This window comes from Passer domesticus, chromosome 3 (assembly GCF_036417665.1).
Source record: "Passer domesticus isolate bPasDom1 chromosome 3, bPasDom1.hap1, whole genome shotgun sequence".
NCBI classification, from domain to species: Eukaryota; Metazoa; Chordata; class Aves; order Passeriformes; family Passeridae; genus Passer; species Passer domesticus.
In genome coordinates, this window is record NC_087476.1 from 40,930,576 (window position 1) to 40,950,720 (window position 20,145).

Below are 20,145 nucleotides of genomic sequence, written 5' to 3' on the forward strand. Positions count from 1 at the left end.
AAAAAAGGAGGGGAAAACCCCCATTTTTCTCATCACAGAGGCTAGCTATAACTTACCCATCAACCCAATACACTATGAAAAACAAAAACTCTCTTGGTTGGGTTCAGCTCATACTGCATTTGTCCCCACCACATGTGTGTAGAACTCTGCTTCTTCCACTGGCTGAAGCTTGGTGAAAATCCAGCATTGTCACCAAACCCTACAAACACAGAATGCGCAATACAGTACAAAGTCCCAGGTCTACACTAGTAAAATAATCATAACACAACACAATCAGAAATAGGGATTGATTTCTTCACCACATAAAACCTGAGACTTTATGTAACGACATTTCCCAAATCTCAGACTATTAATCTTTTCTTGGGTTTTCTGCACTCAGGTATTTTGTGTAACAAATCTGTACATGGAATGTTCGTATAGTTTAAGGAATTACCTACACTTTGCACCAGCCAAGGTATGAGAGGCACAAATGAAAAGCACAGAAGGTTTCCATGTGTTGGAACAGCAGTTCCTCTGACATTTATGATTTATAAAAATTGTTTTATGTAGAGAAAAGTGATGCAATGGCTTTTGTGCTTAAACGAGCAAAAGACATGAGAGGACAGAGAATCTTCCAGTTGCTGGATGCCGGTTAAACCATAATGAAAAAACTTCAAACTATCATGTTCTAAGCATGAGGATTACTTAGAAACAATTACAAACCTCTGAGAAGTAAATGCTTATTCCCATGCCATGAAGATCCGACCCCCCCCTCTAAAGACACTGAATAAAGATCACCTGAGACAGCACCATACAAAGCTGCAATAGCAGTACTCAGTGCACCAGCAACAAAGGGACATGACCACAGAGCATTTTCTGAACATCTGCATGAGCTGCTCTTTCATGCAACTGAAGCATAAAGTGAGTAATACATTGACCAAGTGTGTGGGTGTGAGCCATTTTTTAACAAAAATATATAAAATTCCCTTGAGCAAGAACTGTGATACTCTAGCTCCCCATAAAGAGACTTGTAGCCTAGAAGCTTTTGGACACAGCAAAGTTTTGACTTCACTGACAGTTTGGCTTTCTTTGTATATCAAGTAGGAGCTGGTGAAAGAGAACTTTCCTAATGACCTTCCCTTTCTACACTGGTGTTCAGAAACCTGTACAGCATCAGCTGATAAAGCAGCACTGAAAAGTTTCATCAGTAATATACCAAGTATCAAAAAACAAAGTATCAAAATAGTCACAAGAGGAAAACAAGGTTCTAAGTGCCTTTTGAGTAAGTAGGTCATGGCCTTTTCTAACTGAAGAAAATAGTATGGCAGTGCTTCAAGACCAAAACATCAGTTAAACAAGGAATCACCTGAGATTACAGCAGCATTCCATCTTCAAAAAAAGAATTCTTAGCTGATATCTCAGAGCATTTTTGGAAGTAAAAACAAGAGACCAAGAACAGAAGCAGAAAAGAGACAGCGCTCTTGCAGCTCTTCAGATTCCTCTCATAAAGGTGAGCAAATGAACAGAGAAAAAAATATTGTGTCTCTCATGTGGAGAAAGGTTTCCTTTCTCTTCCCTTCAAGACACCATACATAAGACATATGCCTCCTTTAGAAGAAAAGAGATAAACCAAATGTGCAGCTCCAAAGAGACAAGTCCTGCTGAGGAAAGTTAAGCATACAGAAAAAAAAGGGTCTCTCTAACACTTCTCTAGCATCAAGACTAACAAGTATTGAAGAGGCAGACTATGCCTTCCAAGGATGCCTGAGACAACCTTTTTCCAACCAGAAATGTTAACCTATGCAGACAGGACAAGGGGCATTCTTGCCTACAAATTAAAAAGTAAGATCCTACAGAAACTTCATCTTTTATTATAAAGAAGGGCATCTGAGCTCTCACTCTGACCACACCTCAAGAGAATTCATAAACCCCATACCCATAAGTTTCATATTAGTATTTTTACTTCCATCTCCCTTTAGCTCTCTGTACAATTTTCTATTTCTCTTTTTTTTTGTGTACCTAATTAAACAGGTCCTCCAGTTAACTATTTCTGAGCTTTCCTCCAATCTGTGCTTTACCATAAAGAAATAAAATCTACATTACAAAATAAAAAAGTAAAATGGACGTTCACAGAGTAATTGTCCAGAAGTCATTTCACATTATCTTCTGAATTTGAAGCTAATTCAAAGCTTCTGCCTTCACCACATACCATTCTGTAAATAAGTTCTGTATTACAGTGCCAAAAGCACTCATACTTCTAAAGTTAGGTGGCCTGTTATTATTACTTTGACCTACTGCTGTTCCTTGAATTCAGATGTTTACTTTAGAGCTATACAACGTATCATATTCTCATTGGATCTGTAGAACAAGCAACTGCACTTAACCACAGCAGATGACAGAATCATACAAAATATACTAACTGGGAATTTTGAATATAAACCATGACACCTGATTTTCCAAGGGTTTTTGAATGAACATCAATGGCCCAGTATTAGAAAGCAAGATATAATAAGTTAGACCTAAAAAAACCTTTTTAGTGGCATCTGTAAAAGGGAAGTCAGTAAAAAATCACCCAACATCCACATTAGCACTGCTTGTACCACCAAAGTGTGTATTTCATAGCAATATAGTATTTGTTGGCATACTAATCTTTACAGGACACATTTTGTTAAGTATTTCTTCTATCAGCTCTCCTTCCTTTATATCTTTGGTATCATTTAAACTCTTTTTGATATGGAATACTTCAATTGCATATACTGACAGCTTTTCCCAATATTATCCCCACTACATGGTTTGACCTGTTCACTTTCTCCTTCCATTCCTATTCCCTCACCTCCTCACTAAGAGCTTCTTTTCTCACACACAATGTTTTTCTTTACTATCTTACCATTCCCCAGGTTACCAGCTCCTGATCCTGCAACTGGAATTTCCTCAAGAATTCCTAATATAAGGAAAACCAACAGAATCAAATCTGTTTTTAGATTGAGTGTAAAAAACAAGTTCAGCTCACCCCCTCTGACCAGACCAAAAATAAAGATCAGACAAATGGCATCACCTTTTGTCTGACTGGTTTGTACTTCTGGTTTCAGCTTCATTTCCATATGAATAGTTACAGTGCCTAAGTGTACTATATATTCAACCTAAAGCATGCAGAGAAGACAGAGTCCATGGCTACTTGAAGCAGGATGATACAGCAGCCATGAATCCTCAACTCTTTTACACAATTTCCTCTTCCTACTGAAGGAAGAGCTCAGACCTACCATTTCAAAAGTAGTGTCTTATACAGACATAGTAATTACTGCCCATAAAAATTCCAACACCGAAACTATCATTACACAAATTAAAGCTGATATTAGGAGATGCATTAATTCCTAAAAAATATCTACATCTCTGAAGTTGCTATGAAAACAAGACACCAATTTTAAAAACATGAAGAAATAAAGAAAATTTTAGTCAGTCAGATACAAAACTGATAAATATTAGGAAGTAAAGTTCACTAAACAGCCCTATTTGTAGCATTTAACATCTTACATTAAAAAAAAAAGGAAAGCATAAAGAAGAAAAAAATTACCTTACTTCAGCTGGTGGATTTTGTGAGTAAGGATTTGCAGAGCATGCCAAAATCCTGACTACAGCTCCAGGATGATAGGTTTCCAGAATGTGCACTGCAGTGGGATAAACTGGTTCCTCAAAAGCAAGTTCCACATAGTCCTGGCTACAGAAGGTGGATGGTGTCCTCTTGAAAGGCAGCCGAGCGCTCGGGCAGCGATCCCACCAGGTGCCGTAAGTTCGAAAGACAGCAGTCTGGGTAAAGTCACCAGAACTAGGGTACACGTTGGGAAAGCCTGCTAAATTCCACATGGTATAGGACATGCTGTTCTCACTGCCATAGTGAGAGCTGAAATCCAACACTTCTTTGGCATACTGAACTATTTCAACGTTGATAGGTAAGGCTCGGGTGTTCGATTCAATCGCCCTCCGACTGTTCATTTCTCCTCTCGTCGCTGTCCTAGCTCGGCGCCGAAGGCACATGTAGTAAAACATGCTCAGAACTGTTAACATGGGAAACACTGGTGGCATCTAGATAGGATTTAGGAAGATGCAAAAAGTCAGGAGTCCTTTATAAGTTGCATTAACTGCCTGTGGTGTTTTGGAAAAGAGCTGATAAAACAGAATGAATAAACACAGTGAGCAGATACAGGATTCTTAGAAAGCAAACTGTGCTGTTTTGAATATTGTCTTAAACAAAGTGCTGCTACTAAAATATTAATAAATTATTCAATTTTATTGTAAGACAATTGTTTAGTTGGAAGCTACTAAGTGTGGCTTCCCATTTACTTTTTACCTTACTTCACATTTATTTTTTGTTTAAAAAAAGACAAGACTATGAAGAAACATTAGCCAAAACCAGCCATCAAGCAACAAAAAAACCCTAATGGTCAAAATAAGCATTATCTTTAGGGATTTATTACAAGAAAAAAAAACTGCAGTGACTCGGGGAAATGAATTCAAGTATGACATGAAATTTGGCCCATGCTGTAAACAACTGTGAAAGCATATCTGAAGATACACCTTCCCATTGTGAAGACACAGCTTCTTAAAACCTATGTTAAAACCAATGGTTTTACTTTCTTTTAAAAAGCGCAAATGGTTTTAAGAGCAAAAAGAATGAGCTTTTAAGCTGTTAATCTAAATTTAACCCACTGCTTCCTCTATCAGAGGAAATCTGAAACACAGTCACAAAAATACCACCTTTACCATTTGAAGTTGTCCATGACAGCACACACCAAGAACAGAAGGGTCATCAGCCTCCTGAAGGATGTTCAGAATTCACTAACAACATCATCTTCCTTTAAACCATGCAACAAATGAGGTCTTCAAAAGAGTCCTGGCATCAGAAGCAGAAGTCCCCATAGAAAGCATTTTAATTCTGATGAGAGAAAATATTTTCATTAAAGTAGCAATTCAGTTAAACACAAAATGTACTTAAAAAACCCAACACAAAATATATTATTAATTAAGAATACCAATGTGTTTTACACAGCCTACACCAATACAGGTAAAACAATCAAAAAAGCAGGTTTAACAATTAGAAAAAGCTAAATTAAAGGGAAACTACTTAACTAAAGTTTTCTGTTTACAACAGTGAAGAAACATTTATAGCTGAATGTTCTCTACAGGACACAGGAGGGCTGTATCATATTTCCTACTAATAAAGATCCTCTTACATATGCTTGTCCCATATTGAGCAGCTGCTCCATACCTGCATGATGTAAACTGTGAGTTTTACCAACACACAACGAAATGTGCAGTGTATTCTCCGATTTCCACTACACAACACACAGGCTATGAGTTCCAGCTCCACAAACTGCTTCTCACAAACTGGCCTTCTCATTAACTTCTCCATCAGCTTTACTAAGGGATGTACAGCTTTACTTACATAACAAGTAATGCCTGTAACCCATTAGAGGCCAAACAGGGATGACTAAGCATGTCTCAGAATAAATGTTTCTTCAAAAGCCTGTGCTGGAGTTGCTGCTTAGTTCACCATAGGATACACACTGTGGCAATCTCTGAACCAACAGATCTGACCCTTCTATTGCAGAAGTAACAACAAACACATTGCTCCACACTGCCAGGCAGACAAACCACATATTTAATGTTTGCAGTGGGTACAAGTGGGACCCTACTATAGCGTTTTTGGAAGCATAAGTTTAAAGTAGGGTAAATTATTAAACAAATGGAAACTTTTTAAAGTCTCTACACAGATCCACAGTGTATGTTTGCTTGTTCCCATACTCATAAACACACAGAGATATACAAACAGCTCTCTTTGGCATGAACGTTTCCAGCAAGAAGGCACTTGTGGTAACAGATAAGGAGAGGCTGCACTATTCGCCCATTTTACTCATGACAGAAAGAAAGTTTACTAATGAAGTGCTCAATTCTCACTTTCTTGCTTCTACTATTATTGGCCTTTTGTTTAGTTTCATATGTTGATGTAGCCGTCAAGGACATGAATTACTCCTGATACTCAGTGCAGAAGGGAATGCATAAAATAATATGCCAGATTTACTTCAAGCTCCCCTGAAATGCCAAGAACCAATAATGTCACATTTCCCACAAACAACCTAAGCCACCTTTCAGAAAAGACACTGGGAAAAAAAAAAAAAGTAGCACAACCCTGAACCTCTCCTCCTTAAAAGAAAAAAAAATAGAAAGAACTCCAAACTGAAAAGAGTTATTTCATTTTTTCAAAGCAGAGATGTTTTGATGTAAGATGTAAGTAAATATTACAAATACATTCTCCTTCTGGATTTTTCCCCTCTTAAAAAGAAAGAGCTATTTAAAGAATATGCCAACAGACATTAAACTTCAACAAATGTTCTGCTATCAAGCCCTGGAATCATGGCTAGATCACCTTCAAACTCAAAATTTTACTGATTAAGATGATTTGAAGGCTGCTCCACAGAAAATATGGCCTTACAGATCTCAATTTTAAGACTCATTCAGCTGTGGTACTTGAAGATCAGTGGGAATCACTTATCTCACATAAGCAACCTACACAACTTGACATCTGCACTGCAAACTGCAGGCTTCCTCTGGCCACAGCCTGCAGCTCTGGAGACACTGCTGTAAAACCCAGCTGTGCTCCTTATCTTAACTTGTCCAAGAGCAGCAAAACCACCCAGTCCAGAGCTGTATGTTAGCTAGCTGGCCAGTTTAAGCCGGGTCTAAGAGAGGAAATAACCTAAATCATCCTGCAGATCTTCCATTAGCAGTAATGTTAATTTGGGTCACTCTCCCTCTAGCAAATTGATAATTTTGTAAAACCCGTAACAATTTGAAATCCTTGACACTGACACAACTTTGTCAATTTTGGCTGGCATTTGTCAACACGGTCAAAAGTAAGCAGGAATAGAAAGCTTTCTTGTAAACTTATTAGTCTAAACAACAGAAGTGGACGCAAATTAGTTTTAAAGAGTTAAAAACCGTATCAGATATAGTAGCTTATAACAAGCAAGACAAAACTACTATAGAAAAAGGATTAAATAACCATTAGGACTACAATACAAATCGGAATTCTTCTTTTGGCATTTTAAAAGAAGCATTAAGAATTGTGTGGAGTTAAAAAGACAAATGAAAAATTGCTTCAGAGGTTAAAGGATAATAAGCTAGTGAAAGAATTACATTAAATACAGATCAGTAGGGCCAGATGATACAAAGAGATTTTTTCAGGGACTACCAGAAGTCAAGCTGATTTCTAAATAACAGGATTTAACTTTGCAAAAAAAGATAAAATGCAGACACGGGTCTACACAAAGCATCAAGACAAACAGCTCCAGAGCTCATGTACATGCAAAGTTTATGTCAAAAAGTTCCTCTTCTCTCAAACTTCTTGATTATTTTAAAGAGATCCACTTAGGCCCATGCAACTATGCCTTCTGATCTCTGGCTGGGTCTTTGGCATGTTGTATATGATTATTTTTTTTGTACAGGCATAATTATGCTACACTAAAGCCTAATAAAGGTTTCTTATAAGTGTCTCTTTGTATCCTCCTCCCAAGCAGCAGCCTTCTACATCTTTTGTTTCTTTTACATAATGTTTTGTTTTTTTTCCTGTCAATACCATTAAATGAACTGAAATAGTGCTATGAAACACCAGAACCAGTTTTCAGTCTGTTCTTCTCCCCAGACCATCTTGAGTGCTGGCTTGAGGGGGGGCAAGACTGCACAGGCTCCAAATCAGACGAGCTCAGAGTTCTATCAAAATGTTGCCTCTGCTTTTACAAGACAGACAGGACTCCAAAAACCACATTGGACTAGACCTGGAATAAAACTTTTTAAGAGCTATTTTCTTTCAAAATTCATTCAAAATATCTCCAATATCTCTTACCCAGGCTATTATTTAATTTATAACTATTTCAATTATATGGGCAAAGTCCCTTTTTCTAACCCTTCTTTTCTTCATGCTATACATACAGAAAGGCTTCTAAGACTGCTGCCTTCACTGCTGCCTTCTTCCAAGCACAGAAAAGCTTGACAAAGTGAAACATCTTACAGCTTCTGTACAGATTGCATGGGGAAAGGCACTAATTAATTTAAAGCAGTCAAAAGCACTACATCTCTTCAGTTTATTTTGCCTCTTTTTATAGGGAGTTTTTGTATATAAATCCATATTCCAGCTTTGAGGGAACCCATCCAATTAATGATTACTGTACTTGAAAAAACAGCGTGAAGCAGGTTTAGGCTGGGTATGAAGAAAATGTTTTTCACCCAGAGGATGGCTGGGCACTGGAGCAGGCTCTCCAGAGAAGTGGTGACAGCACCAGTCCTGAGTTCAAGAAGCATTTGGACAATGCTCTCAGGCACACGGTGTGATTGCTGGAGTGTCCTGCGCAGGGCCAGAAGTTGGACTCAATGATCCTGATGGGTTCCTTCCAATTCAGGGTATGCTATGCTCTATCTATTCATTTTGGTTAGTTTGGCAAATGCAACTCCTCAATAACCACAATTTTATCCCATACAAGCAAAAACGGGACAGAGTTATTCACCAACCAGACTGCTGAGGAAAAGGTGGGAAGTACACAGAAAAATTGAGATTTCAAGGGGCTGTGAAATGAAGGATGCCTGTGAAAACATAACAAGTAACAGATACTAGATTTAGGGGGAGAAAAAAATAAAATATGGCACATTTCATCCCTGAGCCATCCCTGGAAAAGCACATGATAGGGAAGAGTTTATACTATTTCAAGAGAAGCAAATATTGTACATGCAAGCCATGCATACACCAGGTTTGATTTTTAAAGCCAGTGAAGTAATAATTCCTGTTTACATCAGCTTTGCTAATCTCACATTTGGGAGCAGTGAGCAGTTTTCCTTTATCTGACTATAAAAGAAACAGCAATATTGACAAATTACAAAGAATATATAAACAACACAAACAAGGGCTCGTATGATCTCTGAAGAAAGATTAATGCAATTTAATACAAGTGTCTTAGATAAAAGACAGTAAATGGGAAATCTCTTAATTATCTTTGTACACTAATGCACAGAGGGAATACTGGATCCTTACATTACAGTCTGAAACAGAGTACCTTTACCACAGGTTAGCATCTTTTGCTGTTAATTACCTAGACTATACCAACACTCTACACTCAACTTGTTGAAACTAGAAGCTATTATTAATTAAAAATTAATAAGCTATTACAGTATATGTTAAACTCAGGCCCCATTGCTGTGTTTCTTCCCGTAATATATTCTGGCACTAAAACGAGCCACTTCAGACACACTTCCACTGTTTGAAAAAAACTGCACACATAGTTCTACTGTTTGAAAAAAAAATTGCAATATATGGTAATTTTATCTATCTAAAAATCTTATGTTGCCTTCATGAGCACCAAAACAGGCAAAATCCAAGAATTTCAGGTTACTTCACTGACTGCATTCCTGCTAGGACAGACTCATGGTGTGGTTTAGCACTGAGATACAAGGGAGACAACTTTGGCACCTATTACACATTCCAAGTGGCCACCCTGCCTTGTGGAGGCGGCTTTCTCAAATAACAGAAATTGTTTCTCAACATGAGCAAATCATCAGGTAGCCCTTTCTATTAACAGCCTGAAGTTACCAGCATTATGCCACTTCATTCTGACCAACCACCCTTCCAGCTGTGGCGAAACTATCCCCTTCATGTAAAAAATTAAAAAAAAAAATTAAAATTCCCCACACTACTTTTAAAAAGAAATTTGTGTGCATTTGTCTTATTACTTTTCTCTTGAGATGTCATACTGCCTCTCCATGCAGGCATACTCTGTGTAGCATTCACTTGCTGGTCAGCTGCATCCTCACTGCACAGATCACAGCTATTAGGCCATGTAATTGTTACCTCCCACAGTCACAGAATTAATAAATCAATTGGGTTGGAAAAGGCCTCCAAGATCATCAAGTTCAACCTATGACCTAAAAGCGCCATGTCACATAGACCATTGCACTAAGTGCCATGTTTACTAAAACACCTCCAAGGACAGTGACTCCATCACCTCCCTGGGCAGCCCGTTCCAGTGTCTAGCCACCCCTTCTGTGAAGAAATTCTTCCTCATGGCCAACCTAAATCTCCCCTGGCACAGCTTAAGACTGCGTTCTCTCGTCCTAACCATGTCCGTTCACATCCAAGTGATGTCCATCTGTCAGCCTGCACCGCTAGCAAATAACAACCCACAAGAAGTGAAGCACCCCGAAGTACACACCTAAAAAATAAAATAAAACAGTATCGCTAGTTCAGCTCCTATCCTGCCTTCTGTCGTGTTGTGACCGGGCAGCTGTGAAACCGTGGAAGTGTGGAACACCGCAGGGACCGAGCAGCGGCGGAGGACCCGCAGGTGAGAGGAGCACAACCCGTGCCCAGCGCTGCCCGCTTTGTCTGCTCCCAGCGCTGTTCCTCCCCTCCTCGCTGCTCCACGCCATCCCTACCCCTTCCCACTCCTCCGTTCTCTCCACCGGCAGGGGCAGCTCCCGTCCGAGGGGGGCAGTTCCCTGCCCCGGGGCGCAGCCGAGGCCTAGGGACAGCGGCGGGCAGAGACGGGCGGCACTGCCCGGTGCCGCCGCTGCCTGACGCGTCCCCTCCCCGACAGCAGCAGCAGCAGCAGCACCGGCCCGGCCCGGACCTGCCCCGCCAGCCTCCCCGGGGCGGGCGGACGGGGAGCGCACACCCGCGGCCGCCCGCACCCGCCGCGCAGGGCCGGCCCCGCACCGCGGCTGCTGCAGGGCCCGGCGCTGCGGCCCCCCCGCGCCCGCCCGGCAGCGCCGCCGCCGCCGCCGCCACCCTACCCCGTCCGGAGGGCGGAGCTGGCCGGGCCGCAGGAGCCGCCGCCGCGCCGGGCGCCGCCGGAAGCACCGCGCACGGAGGGCGGCGGGGGCGGGAACCGGGGGAAGCGGCGCGGCGGGGGCGGGGCCGGCGGCTGCGCCTGCCCGAGCCCCGGCGTGGGGCGGGCCCGGCGGGCGGCGGGCGCGGGGGTTTTCCTGTGGGATAGGAGAATCCTGGAATTACGAGGGTAATTAAAGATCATCTAGCCTGAACCCCACTGCTATGGGTAGGGACCCCTAGCAGTAGACCAGGTTGCTCAAAGCTCCAGCCAGCCTGGCCTTGAACAATGCTAGGGGTGGGGCATCCACAGGTTCTCTGGACAACCTGTTCCAGTGTCTCACCGTCCTCACAGTTAAGAATTTCTTCCTGATGTCTAACATAAAGTTCCCCTCTTTCAGTTTGTACCCATTACTCCTTGTCCTATCACAACACGGATAGATGCAGAGTCTCTGCAGTTTCCCTGTCAGCCCCTTCACACACTGGAAGGTTGCCATGAGGTCTCCACGAAACCATCTCTTCTCCAGGCTGAACAGCCCCAACTTGCTCAGCATTCATAGGGGAGATGCTCTAGTCTGGACTTGCTTCAAAACTTTCATGTCCTCCTTACGCTGGGCACACCATCATTGTACACAGTACTATGTGTGGGATCTCACCAGAGCAGAGTAGAGGGGGAGATCACCTCCCTAACGCTGCTGGCCACACTGTTTTTGATGCAGCCCAGGACTCCATTGGTTTTCTGGGCTGTGAGTGCACGCTGCTGTCTCATGTTGAGTTTTTCACCCGCCATCACACCTAAGTCTTTCTCCGCAGAGTGGCTCTCAGTCACTTCTCCGCCTAACATGTGGGTATGTCCAGGATTGCCACAATCCAGGTGAAAACTTTGTGCTTTGCTGAACTTTATAAGATTCACACTGGCCCACCTCTCAAGTGTGTCAGGGTCCCTCTGGAGGGCATCCCTTCCCTCCAGGGTGTTGAATCATTGCGGTGTTGTGGTTTGTGACTCAGGCCCACTCTGCTTTGTGTTTTGTTACCTGTGCAGACATGAAGGCCATGGTGAGGTGGGTGCCATGAGCCCACCCGCTCAGGATGAGCCCTGGCTTGGGTTCTCACAGAGCTTTTCACCAGGCAGTGTGTCTTCCCTAGCCCCAGGCCAGTCGAGTTATGCTTTCAATGTCATGTTTGAGTTCCTAGCATGTCATAAGGGCAGCCCTGTTTTTAATTGATCTTAGTGGGTACTTACTCCAGCACACTGTGGTGCCTCTTGGGTTGCTACCTGGCCTATTGCGAAGGAAGTGTCATGTAATTTAATTTGGTGCTTGAGTGCTTTCTCTCCCCACCACCCCTTCCAGTCAGAGCTTCTGCAGTAATCACTAAAATTGCTGTCACTCCATCTGGTCTCCTCAGGTCTCCAGCAAGGCTCCATGGTAGTTGGTGCCTGGGATCGTTCAGATGCAGTAGAAAGTAGAGTTGCTGACTTTTACTAGGTGGTCAAATATAATTCTAAAAATCCAGAAAATATGCAAGTAGTTGCTATGTAAGGTGCTTTTTATATAATGCTTTAATATAAATTCTATGCATTTATAATAAATTTCAAATATAGAAATCTATAAGTTTAGTATAGAATACATTTTGGTTGCTAACTGCAGTGGCAGACAAGCCACCACACAACCCTGATTTCCACAAGGGACATGCCAGAATGACCAGCTTCTAGGTGATTCATACACCTGCACACACCTGTGTGCACACGTGCAGAAATGCACATATAGACACATTTTATGTGCCTCAGACACCACTGTACTATTTTAAAATAACAATTCAAGCTCCCAGTTTTAAGGCACTGCTTCCATGGAAGAGGAAGCTAGACTCTTCAGGTTTCAGTGACAGCAATGCAGAGTGCCCTTTGGCATCATTTATCCTCACCTCAGTCTTACAATTGGATGCAAGCTACAAGAGTATTTATAAAGGTGCTTTCAATAACCACCTTCCCAGGGAGTGTCCAACTCAAAGTTTGAATCTTTAATAATAAATAACATTGGAAACAAGACTATGAATAAGTTTGGTGAGTCAGAAAATAGGTTAGGCATGAAAATGAGTTTTTGTAGTTTATTTTGTTTACGTTATTGCTTTCATTTTAGGTTTTGTACTTCTCATGATATCCTCCATTTTAAAATTAAGTAAGTGAAGAAAGGTAGAATACTTGGAATGCACAATTTATCTAACCCATTTAATTGGTTAATTTAACAAATTATCTAACCCCTTCTATTAGCAGTCACCTAAGAAGAGAAATGCAAAGGTTTCTATTTCTGTCTATTGTCAGCTATAAAGAGAAAGCAAGCAAGAGACATCTGTACAGAGGTCTGTGTTTGGCCAAATTGTTCCTATCCTTTGTTTGTTTTAATGTTGTCGGAGGTTGAATTCTGTATCAGTGCAAAAGCTAGATGGATATGAAAAGTTTTCCTCTCAGTCCACTCATCTGCCAACTCACAGAAACTGGAACAGATTGCTCTTGAATTTAGCATTGTCAAAGTTCTGTGTTTGGTCTGGTCTGCTGGGCTTATTCTATAAATCACGGGGAGACATGGATACCTCCAGGTGATCCAACATCTCCCCTTTGCTCCTATGATAGGTGCCCAAGGGACATGGAAGTTGTCACTCTTTGTCACTCTCACATCTCTCTTCACTTCACATAGACCATCCTCAAGCTTTCATACAGAAAATAAGGATGTGCTGTGTGTGGACACACCCTTAACAAGCCAGAGAAATTACGAAACAAACTCCATCATTATTCACAGAGGCTGCCCAATGGCATGTAGCATTTTAAAACTGCAGGAAGACTAGTATTTATTGAAGGGGATAGAGGGCATTGGGTGACAGTGTACTTTTTGTCTAGGCTGCTGTCTCAAAGTCATGCTATGTGCATTCAAGATGTGCTCCAAATTACTGTCAAATTGTCATTCCACAGCCTTTGCAAAAATCAATTGATGATCTGTTTTTATTCAACAGTTATACACATCTGGAGCTGACAGATAATTTTCAGTGAGATATGGCACATGAGCACTTTATACATATTTCTATATCCACATCAGCAGTAAAACTAGGCATAGAATACATCCCAGAAATAGTCCACTGTGTTGAAAGGAAATACACTGGTAAAGCAGTACAGGAAACCTTCTGTTTGTAACATAAGAGTAAGCCTTGGCTTCTCTGTGTTAATCAAACTTTGTAAGCACCAAATTCATGTCTTAACAGCATCCTGCTTCTTCTTCAGGTTTTTCTCATTATTATAACCAGTGGTATGTCTTGCTCATGAGGGAAAATCTTAACTGAAGTCAGTAGGAATATTGTTATTTCAAAAATAGGCATAGAGCATAGAAAGGCCATGTAAGTGGCATGGATAAAAAGTTATGTCTGTGTGTATACCAAAGGCACGTAAAGGAGTGATATGCCTGGTGACATTTCAATTACTTTTGGCTCCCAGGACAGGTGACTAGGCCTTGAGTCCACAGTCAAGTACTTCAACTCATCCCAAGGCACCACTGTGATAACCAATTAAAATGTCCAGAGGGAAACTTTCCACAGGAGGAGGTAAAGATCCCACACAGCAGCTATTGGTTGTGGAGGTCAAAGGCTCATTTATATTCTGCACTCACAAAATATGTCCAGATCCACTTTTCCAGGCAGAGTGGTTGTTGGAAAAGCATATGTAGCAGAGGGATTTGTAGTGAGAACAAAGAATCTGCTGATGGAGGCAGTGAAGCTTACCTGAGCCTTGTGCAAACACTTAGAAGACAACTCCCACTGGAAACAGGGTAACACTTTAGTTAAGTTTGCAAACAAGGGAGGCCTGTGTTGCTATTTCTAACATATTGTTTGAGAAAATGTTTTGTAAGTAAACAATTCATGCAGGAAAGTAGCTGACTTTTAAGTCACCAGGTCCTGCTCCCAGCAGGGAACTTATCTGAATTTCGTTATCACTTTGCAAAGCTTTGTATATGAAAGTGTTAAACTGAACCCTAAAAATAATGAAATCATTTTAATCAGTGAGTTATTTTTAATACAACAAACTTAGCCAAGTGCTAACTGCAAAGCAGCACTGAGTGTGTATGCATAACACCATTGCCACTGGTGTGAATTGTTCTTTCTGGCTTCCTCTGCATCCCAGGATATTAACCCAGCATGGAAAACATCTCACTGCCTTTTGGACCAGCATTACTGCTTTTTGATATGTGAAATTACATATATTCTTTGAAATGGAAGAGAAAGTATACTAAGTCAATGAGACTGAGTAAGTTTGTAGGTGTTCCCATGAGCCAGGCCTAACAATTACTTTGGCTGTTATGTTAGCTGGAACTCTTTTTCCAAAAGGAAATTTTTTATTCCCTGTGGGGTTTTTTCCCATGTAACAATATTTTGTATAACATTCTCTCTTTCTCTGCTATATTCTATGAAAATGCTCTATTGTGTAGTTGATCATATTTACTGCATTGTATCTTTATTTTCTTGGATTTTATCAAAAGATAAAAGAGAAGAATGTGCCACAGTACAAGTATGTGCTTAAATTTTATATGCTATTAAACAACTGCTGTGTTTCATCTGTCGCTGCTGCTTGTTACTAGTTCTTGGTAGATCACATAGAATTTAGGCTGTAGATTCATTGAGCAAGGGTGATGTCTTGCTTTGTCTCCCCTAAAGTCCCTAGTATACATGATTTTATGTATTTATAAATTATATGACAGTAACAGATTCAGCATTTGAATGGCTAAGCACTGCCCTTACTGTGTAAATACTCCACATGATATGTAATTAAGCCTTAAGAAAAAACATAAAATGTGAGAAAATCCTGATTTATCAAAATACAATGTTACCTGGACATATCATGGTTAATCATCTTTCTTCTTTCCTTTTTGTCTTGCTGCAGAAATATGAGCAGTTATCCTAAAGTATGGAAAGGATGTGCTGACTGAAGTCTTTATGAGATTTTTAATGAGGATTAGGGAATCTGAGATAGCAAAATCTACTGTATACAAGGAGGTTGTTGTGCAAGAATCTTCAGACAAGTTTTAGACCTGAGTCCTTTGTCAGCAACAGTAGGATCCAGTAAGGATAATATGCTAATTTTAACCAGCAATAGGCTTCATATAGGGATCTAAAGAGACAGATAGATACAATCTTATTAAGCTTTTGTGTTGACACTGCACAGCTTGTTCCTGCATTCAATTGAAATTTAAGAGCAGGGCTGTAAAACCTATACAACATTTTAGGAAGATATACAGTAACATTGAAACCTGAATAACAATTGAAAGAATAAGTAGGAAATTCCCTTAGCCCTTGGGCTACCACCATTTTTCTCTTCCAGCAGACAAGTAAATGCTCTAGGTGTCTATGCCATAAAAAATTTTCCCAGAGGCAATTCTGGCAAAGCACCTACTTTCTTCAAACCAGACTTGCTGCTTTAACCTTCTGAATGTCAAATTTCTAAAAGTAAGTGCTCCTGGTGCACTGCTGGCTGTTTCTACTGTAGGCTTTCCTTGCAGCCTGCTAGCAGTGCAGAAAGGTATCACAGGCAGGTACGCTCAAGGAACAGGGACAATTGATTCCTTCCTTATAACAAGAGAGCTGTAAGGTACATTTAAACAATATCTCATTGTAATTTCATGATGGAAACAAAGTTCTAACAATTAGAAGGACAATTAGGGTTTTATCAGACTTATGATATTGATTGGTAGTAATTGTTAATCAGTTCAAGTATCATTTATCATGACAGTAATTTTTCTTTAGAAATTTATCAGTGCTTTAATATTTTAATGTATAATGACTGTATGAACTGTCTGGAAGCAAGGAGCAGAGGATGGGTAGTTTTGAGATAGATGTGTATAATGTCCACACTGCATTTTTCAGCACAAAACCCAGGGGAATAGATACAGCTGCAGTGCAGTACTTCAATGTTTGCACAACTGAGTCATATTGATCTCAATAGAGATATGTCATTCAGCCTCACAAAAAGACATTGTCATCCTCTCATCAAGCATCACACAACTATTTTAAACTCTCTACAATATGTTCATATGACCAGAGATATTTTTTTATAGGTCAGCTGTGTTCTATGGCTACAAAAGAGTGGTTCATCCACTGCTGCCACATTTCACAATGGCATGATCAGTCAAATCAGAACCCAGCAGAGCTGAAGATTTACAGATGCTAAACAGTAAGAGGATTCCACTGAAGGCTTAGAAACCTGGAAAACATTGAAAACTACTGTAAAGTTCCTATTGCTGTTCAGATTGGATCAATGTTAGCATTGTTATCAGCAGCACTGAATGCAGAAGCTGGAGGTGGTTCTTTGCAACTGATGTCTTAAGCTTCTGATATGATACATCAGATAAGCAGAAGTTTTCTTTCAGAAAGAGCATGTACATCCACAGATGCAGAAAAGCTGCTTTCAGCCATGTAAATATAAATATGCCAACAGTAAAACCATATGCTTACTTAGTATCTTTCTCCATTTCTAGGAATACCACATGTATGAAAAGTAAAACTGATGTATCAAAAGACAGTATAAGAAAAGGTGTCTATAAAAGTTAAGGTTATAGTGCTTGCTGTGTTTTATTAAAAAGGGAGATACGAGGGAATATACAAAACATTTTGAAAAGCTTATTTTGTGATGGAACAGTTCAGAATATGTATTAGAATTCAGCATCCTATTCTGTTGCCTTCTTTTAAAACAAAACTATTCCTGAATTTTAGAAAGAAAGTCTGGAAGGTCCAACATATGCAAACTTTAAAAAGTCATGGGAACTCTACCACAGCTTGGGCAGTTAATGACCTAATGACCTCTTGGTTAACCTAATGAGTCCTGTTCAACAAGCAAGGGCACAAAAAAGGAAGCTATCTTCTCAAAGAGATAAGGTCAATTTGCCAGCAGAAATAATCCTCCCCTCAGAGCTGAGGATAAATGGTTTCTGGTTGTCCATCTGAGCTTGTCATTCAAGCATTTTTCCAGACTGTAGAGAAAACTAGGGAAATGAATTGAGAAAGAGGGCTCCTCTTGCTAGGGCAGGTGTGTAAAGCTGGCAAGAAGTCTCTAGTTCTGATCTTTGTCCTTTTTGTCTTGAGCAGATAATGTGTAAGTAAAGAAAATGACACTTCCCTAAATACCTAAGCTTTTAGCAGCCAGTTTCAGGAAAGACTTAATGAGCTTCAGCTTTTAACTAGAAGCTTGTATCCACCTTCTTTGCCTGCTATACCAACAGCTAAAACATATGCTGTGTATGTGTACTTGTAAATTCCATATGTGCAGACACACACACTCAGGAAACACTTCTGATCTCCTTAATTTGTGAAAGTCCCTTAAGTGTGGATATGGTAAAAATAGAAAATAGCACAGTGCACAGCCAAATGTCTTACCCAAGCATTCTCTGCTTAATAATGAACTTGCTACAGCAATAGAAACAACTGGTCTAAGTTGCTTCTGAAGTATGCATGGGTACCATGTTGGCATTCAAATGACCAGAATGTAAAATCTGTGGGTGGGTCTGGGGTTTTTCCATTCTTGGCTAATAATTATACTGGAATTTTCCACCTTAGCAAGCTGGATACTCTATTTCCACCTTACAGCTGGTTAGAAACAAGCAAGCTTTTAAAGTGAATTGGGTCAGTTTATTTAGTGATCTCCTATTTTGCAACCTTCTAATTTTTGAAATAGTCATATTTTCATTCAAGAATTTGGCTGGTTTCCCTAACTGATAAACTAGGGTCATGATCTAGGTAATATTTATAAATAGAGGGTTAATGGGAGGCAATATCAAACAACATGATGTCATATTAGTACGCAGAGGGATTGTAATGGGCAGGACATCCACATGTAAGTTCTCCGTTAAACACTGTCAGGAAGAAATACAGGAAAGTGGGAATAAATGCTAGCTGATCCCAAACAAGAAGAACCAGGCATTATTTTAAAATAATTCCTTTTCTACATCCACACATCATGATTGCTTTGGAGAGGTTTTATAGCATAATGGGAGGTGATGGTTCCTAGCTATAAAAAGCACTGAGAAACTTAAAGACTACAGGTATGTTCAAGCTGAGTCAAACACAACAGGGTCACACACTAAAACCTGCATGGTCTCTGATTTTATCAGCTGTGCATTGATTGCTGGTGTGTCAATGAAGACCTAGGCACAGTTTTCTTGATCAACATAAGGCTTATACCTTGTTACTTAAGCACTAAACAAGGTTTCATTTTTTGAGCTGTTGCATCTGCTACCTCAATTATTCATCCTGGGAATTAATGTACAATTAGCATGAATTCATGCTCTCATGGAAATCGAGGGTTATGTTGGTTTGGATACAGTTGTTGAAAGAATTCTGAATAATGAAAAGGCTGATAAAATATCTTTGTATTGGACACACCTTAGACTGTGTAAGGAACAATTTTTAAATGTAGAAATAGCTTCACAGTTTGTTTTATTTGCTCCATTGTCCCTTCAGTTTCAGGCTGATAGGTAGGTGCGTGTGCCAGTGACTTCCCCTAATTATGACCATTCAATAGTTATAGACTACAAGTATATATAAAAGAATTGGCCCACTTCTGTATTGATTTTTACACTTTGAAATGACTGGAATTAACCCATTATAAAGTAGCATAAGGAAGATCTTAGGTAGGTCCTCTTCCTGGAGGTTTTTCCTGCAGCATATCATGCAATTTGTCAGTGAGTTACTGGTAATGCAATTAATTAGTTTATCCAGAAACAAGGTAACAGTGTGCAGTTGCTAAGAACACTGTAATATCCTTTTCAGGGCAGAGTGATTTTATTCTTAGTTTTTAAATAGAGCGGTTTCACAAGAAAAGTGGTGTTTGTTTTGAATCTGTTGGTTTGGGGTGTTTTTTAATCTGTTGATTTCTCTGTTCCTGTATCAAAAGCTTTCCTTACTGTTTGGAGGACATAGCTAGGGGTCACCAGTCCAAGCATGAAGCTGCAATGACAGCTGCAGCTCCTGCAAGGGTTTGGGATGCAGAAAACTGCTTATGTGTGAGCAGCCCACTCACCTCCACACAGGGGACACTAAGTTACTTGGAATAAAGAGGGTTGGGGTTTTTGCTACCTGCTGTTAGCTTCCAGTACTCATTAATGAAAGATATTTAACATTCTTTATTAATTTTTTTTTCCCTATTCTATTATTATAACCCTTTAGACTGAGTGTTGTCTTGTCCCTGGCTTCCTGATGATCGCTTATTCTGGGCACATAGTTCTGAAGGTGGCATTGTTATTGACTGAACCTGCTAACTGCTTGAGAAAATG

The 20,145-nt window shown here is 40.2% G+C and overlaps 1 protein-coding gene and 1 long non-coding RNA gene across 8 annotated transcripts in view; one reads left to right on the forward strand and one right to left on the reverse strand.

Moving 5' to 3' along the window:
* The window catches only part of FBXL4 (F-box and leucine rich repeat protein 4), a 61,807-nt gene extending 50,892 nt beyond the window's left edge, over positions 1–10,915 (reverse strand). Inside the window, exons 1-3 of one of the 6 annotated variants that reach the window (XM_064412767.1) lie at positions 10,810–10,915; positions 4,767–4,909; positions 3,551–4,059 (exon numbers count right to left, since the gene is read on the reverse strand). In XM_064412767.1, coding sequence (XP_064268837.1) covers positions 3,551–4,059; positions 4,767–4,784 — 527 coding nt within the window. In that variant the 5' untranslated portion in view covers positions 4,785–4,909; positions 10,810–10,915. Of the gene's footprint in view, positions 1–3,550; positions 4,141–4,731; positions 4,910–10,229; positions 10,750–10,809 lie in introns of those variants that run through there. The other 5 variants (XM_064412768.1, XM_064412769.1, XM_064412770.1 and 2 more) reach the window with 5 other exon arrangements.
* A 61-nt stretch (positions 10,916–10,976) lies between these two features.
* Positions 10,977–17,671, forward strand: LOC135298035 (uncharacterized). Of its 2 annotated transcripts, XR_010359998.1 has the most exons (4): positions 10,977–14,655; positions 15,009–15,131; positions 15,765–15,943; positions 16,936–17,671. It is a non-coding gene; the product is annotated as an uncharacterized LOC135298035 (long non-coding RNA). The 2 variants fall into 2 exon arrangements; XR_010359997.1 differs by having other exon boundaries at positions 10,977–15,131.
* Positions 17,672–20,145: the final 2,474 nt, after the last annotated feature.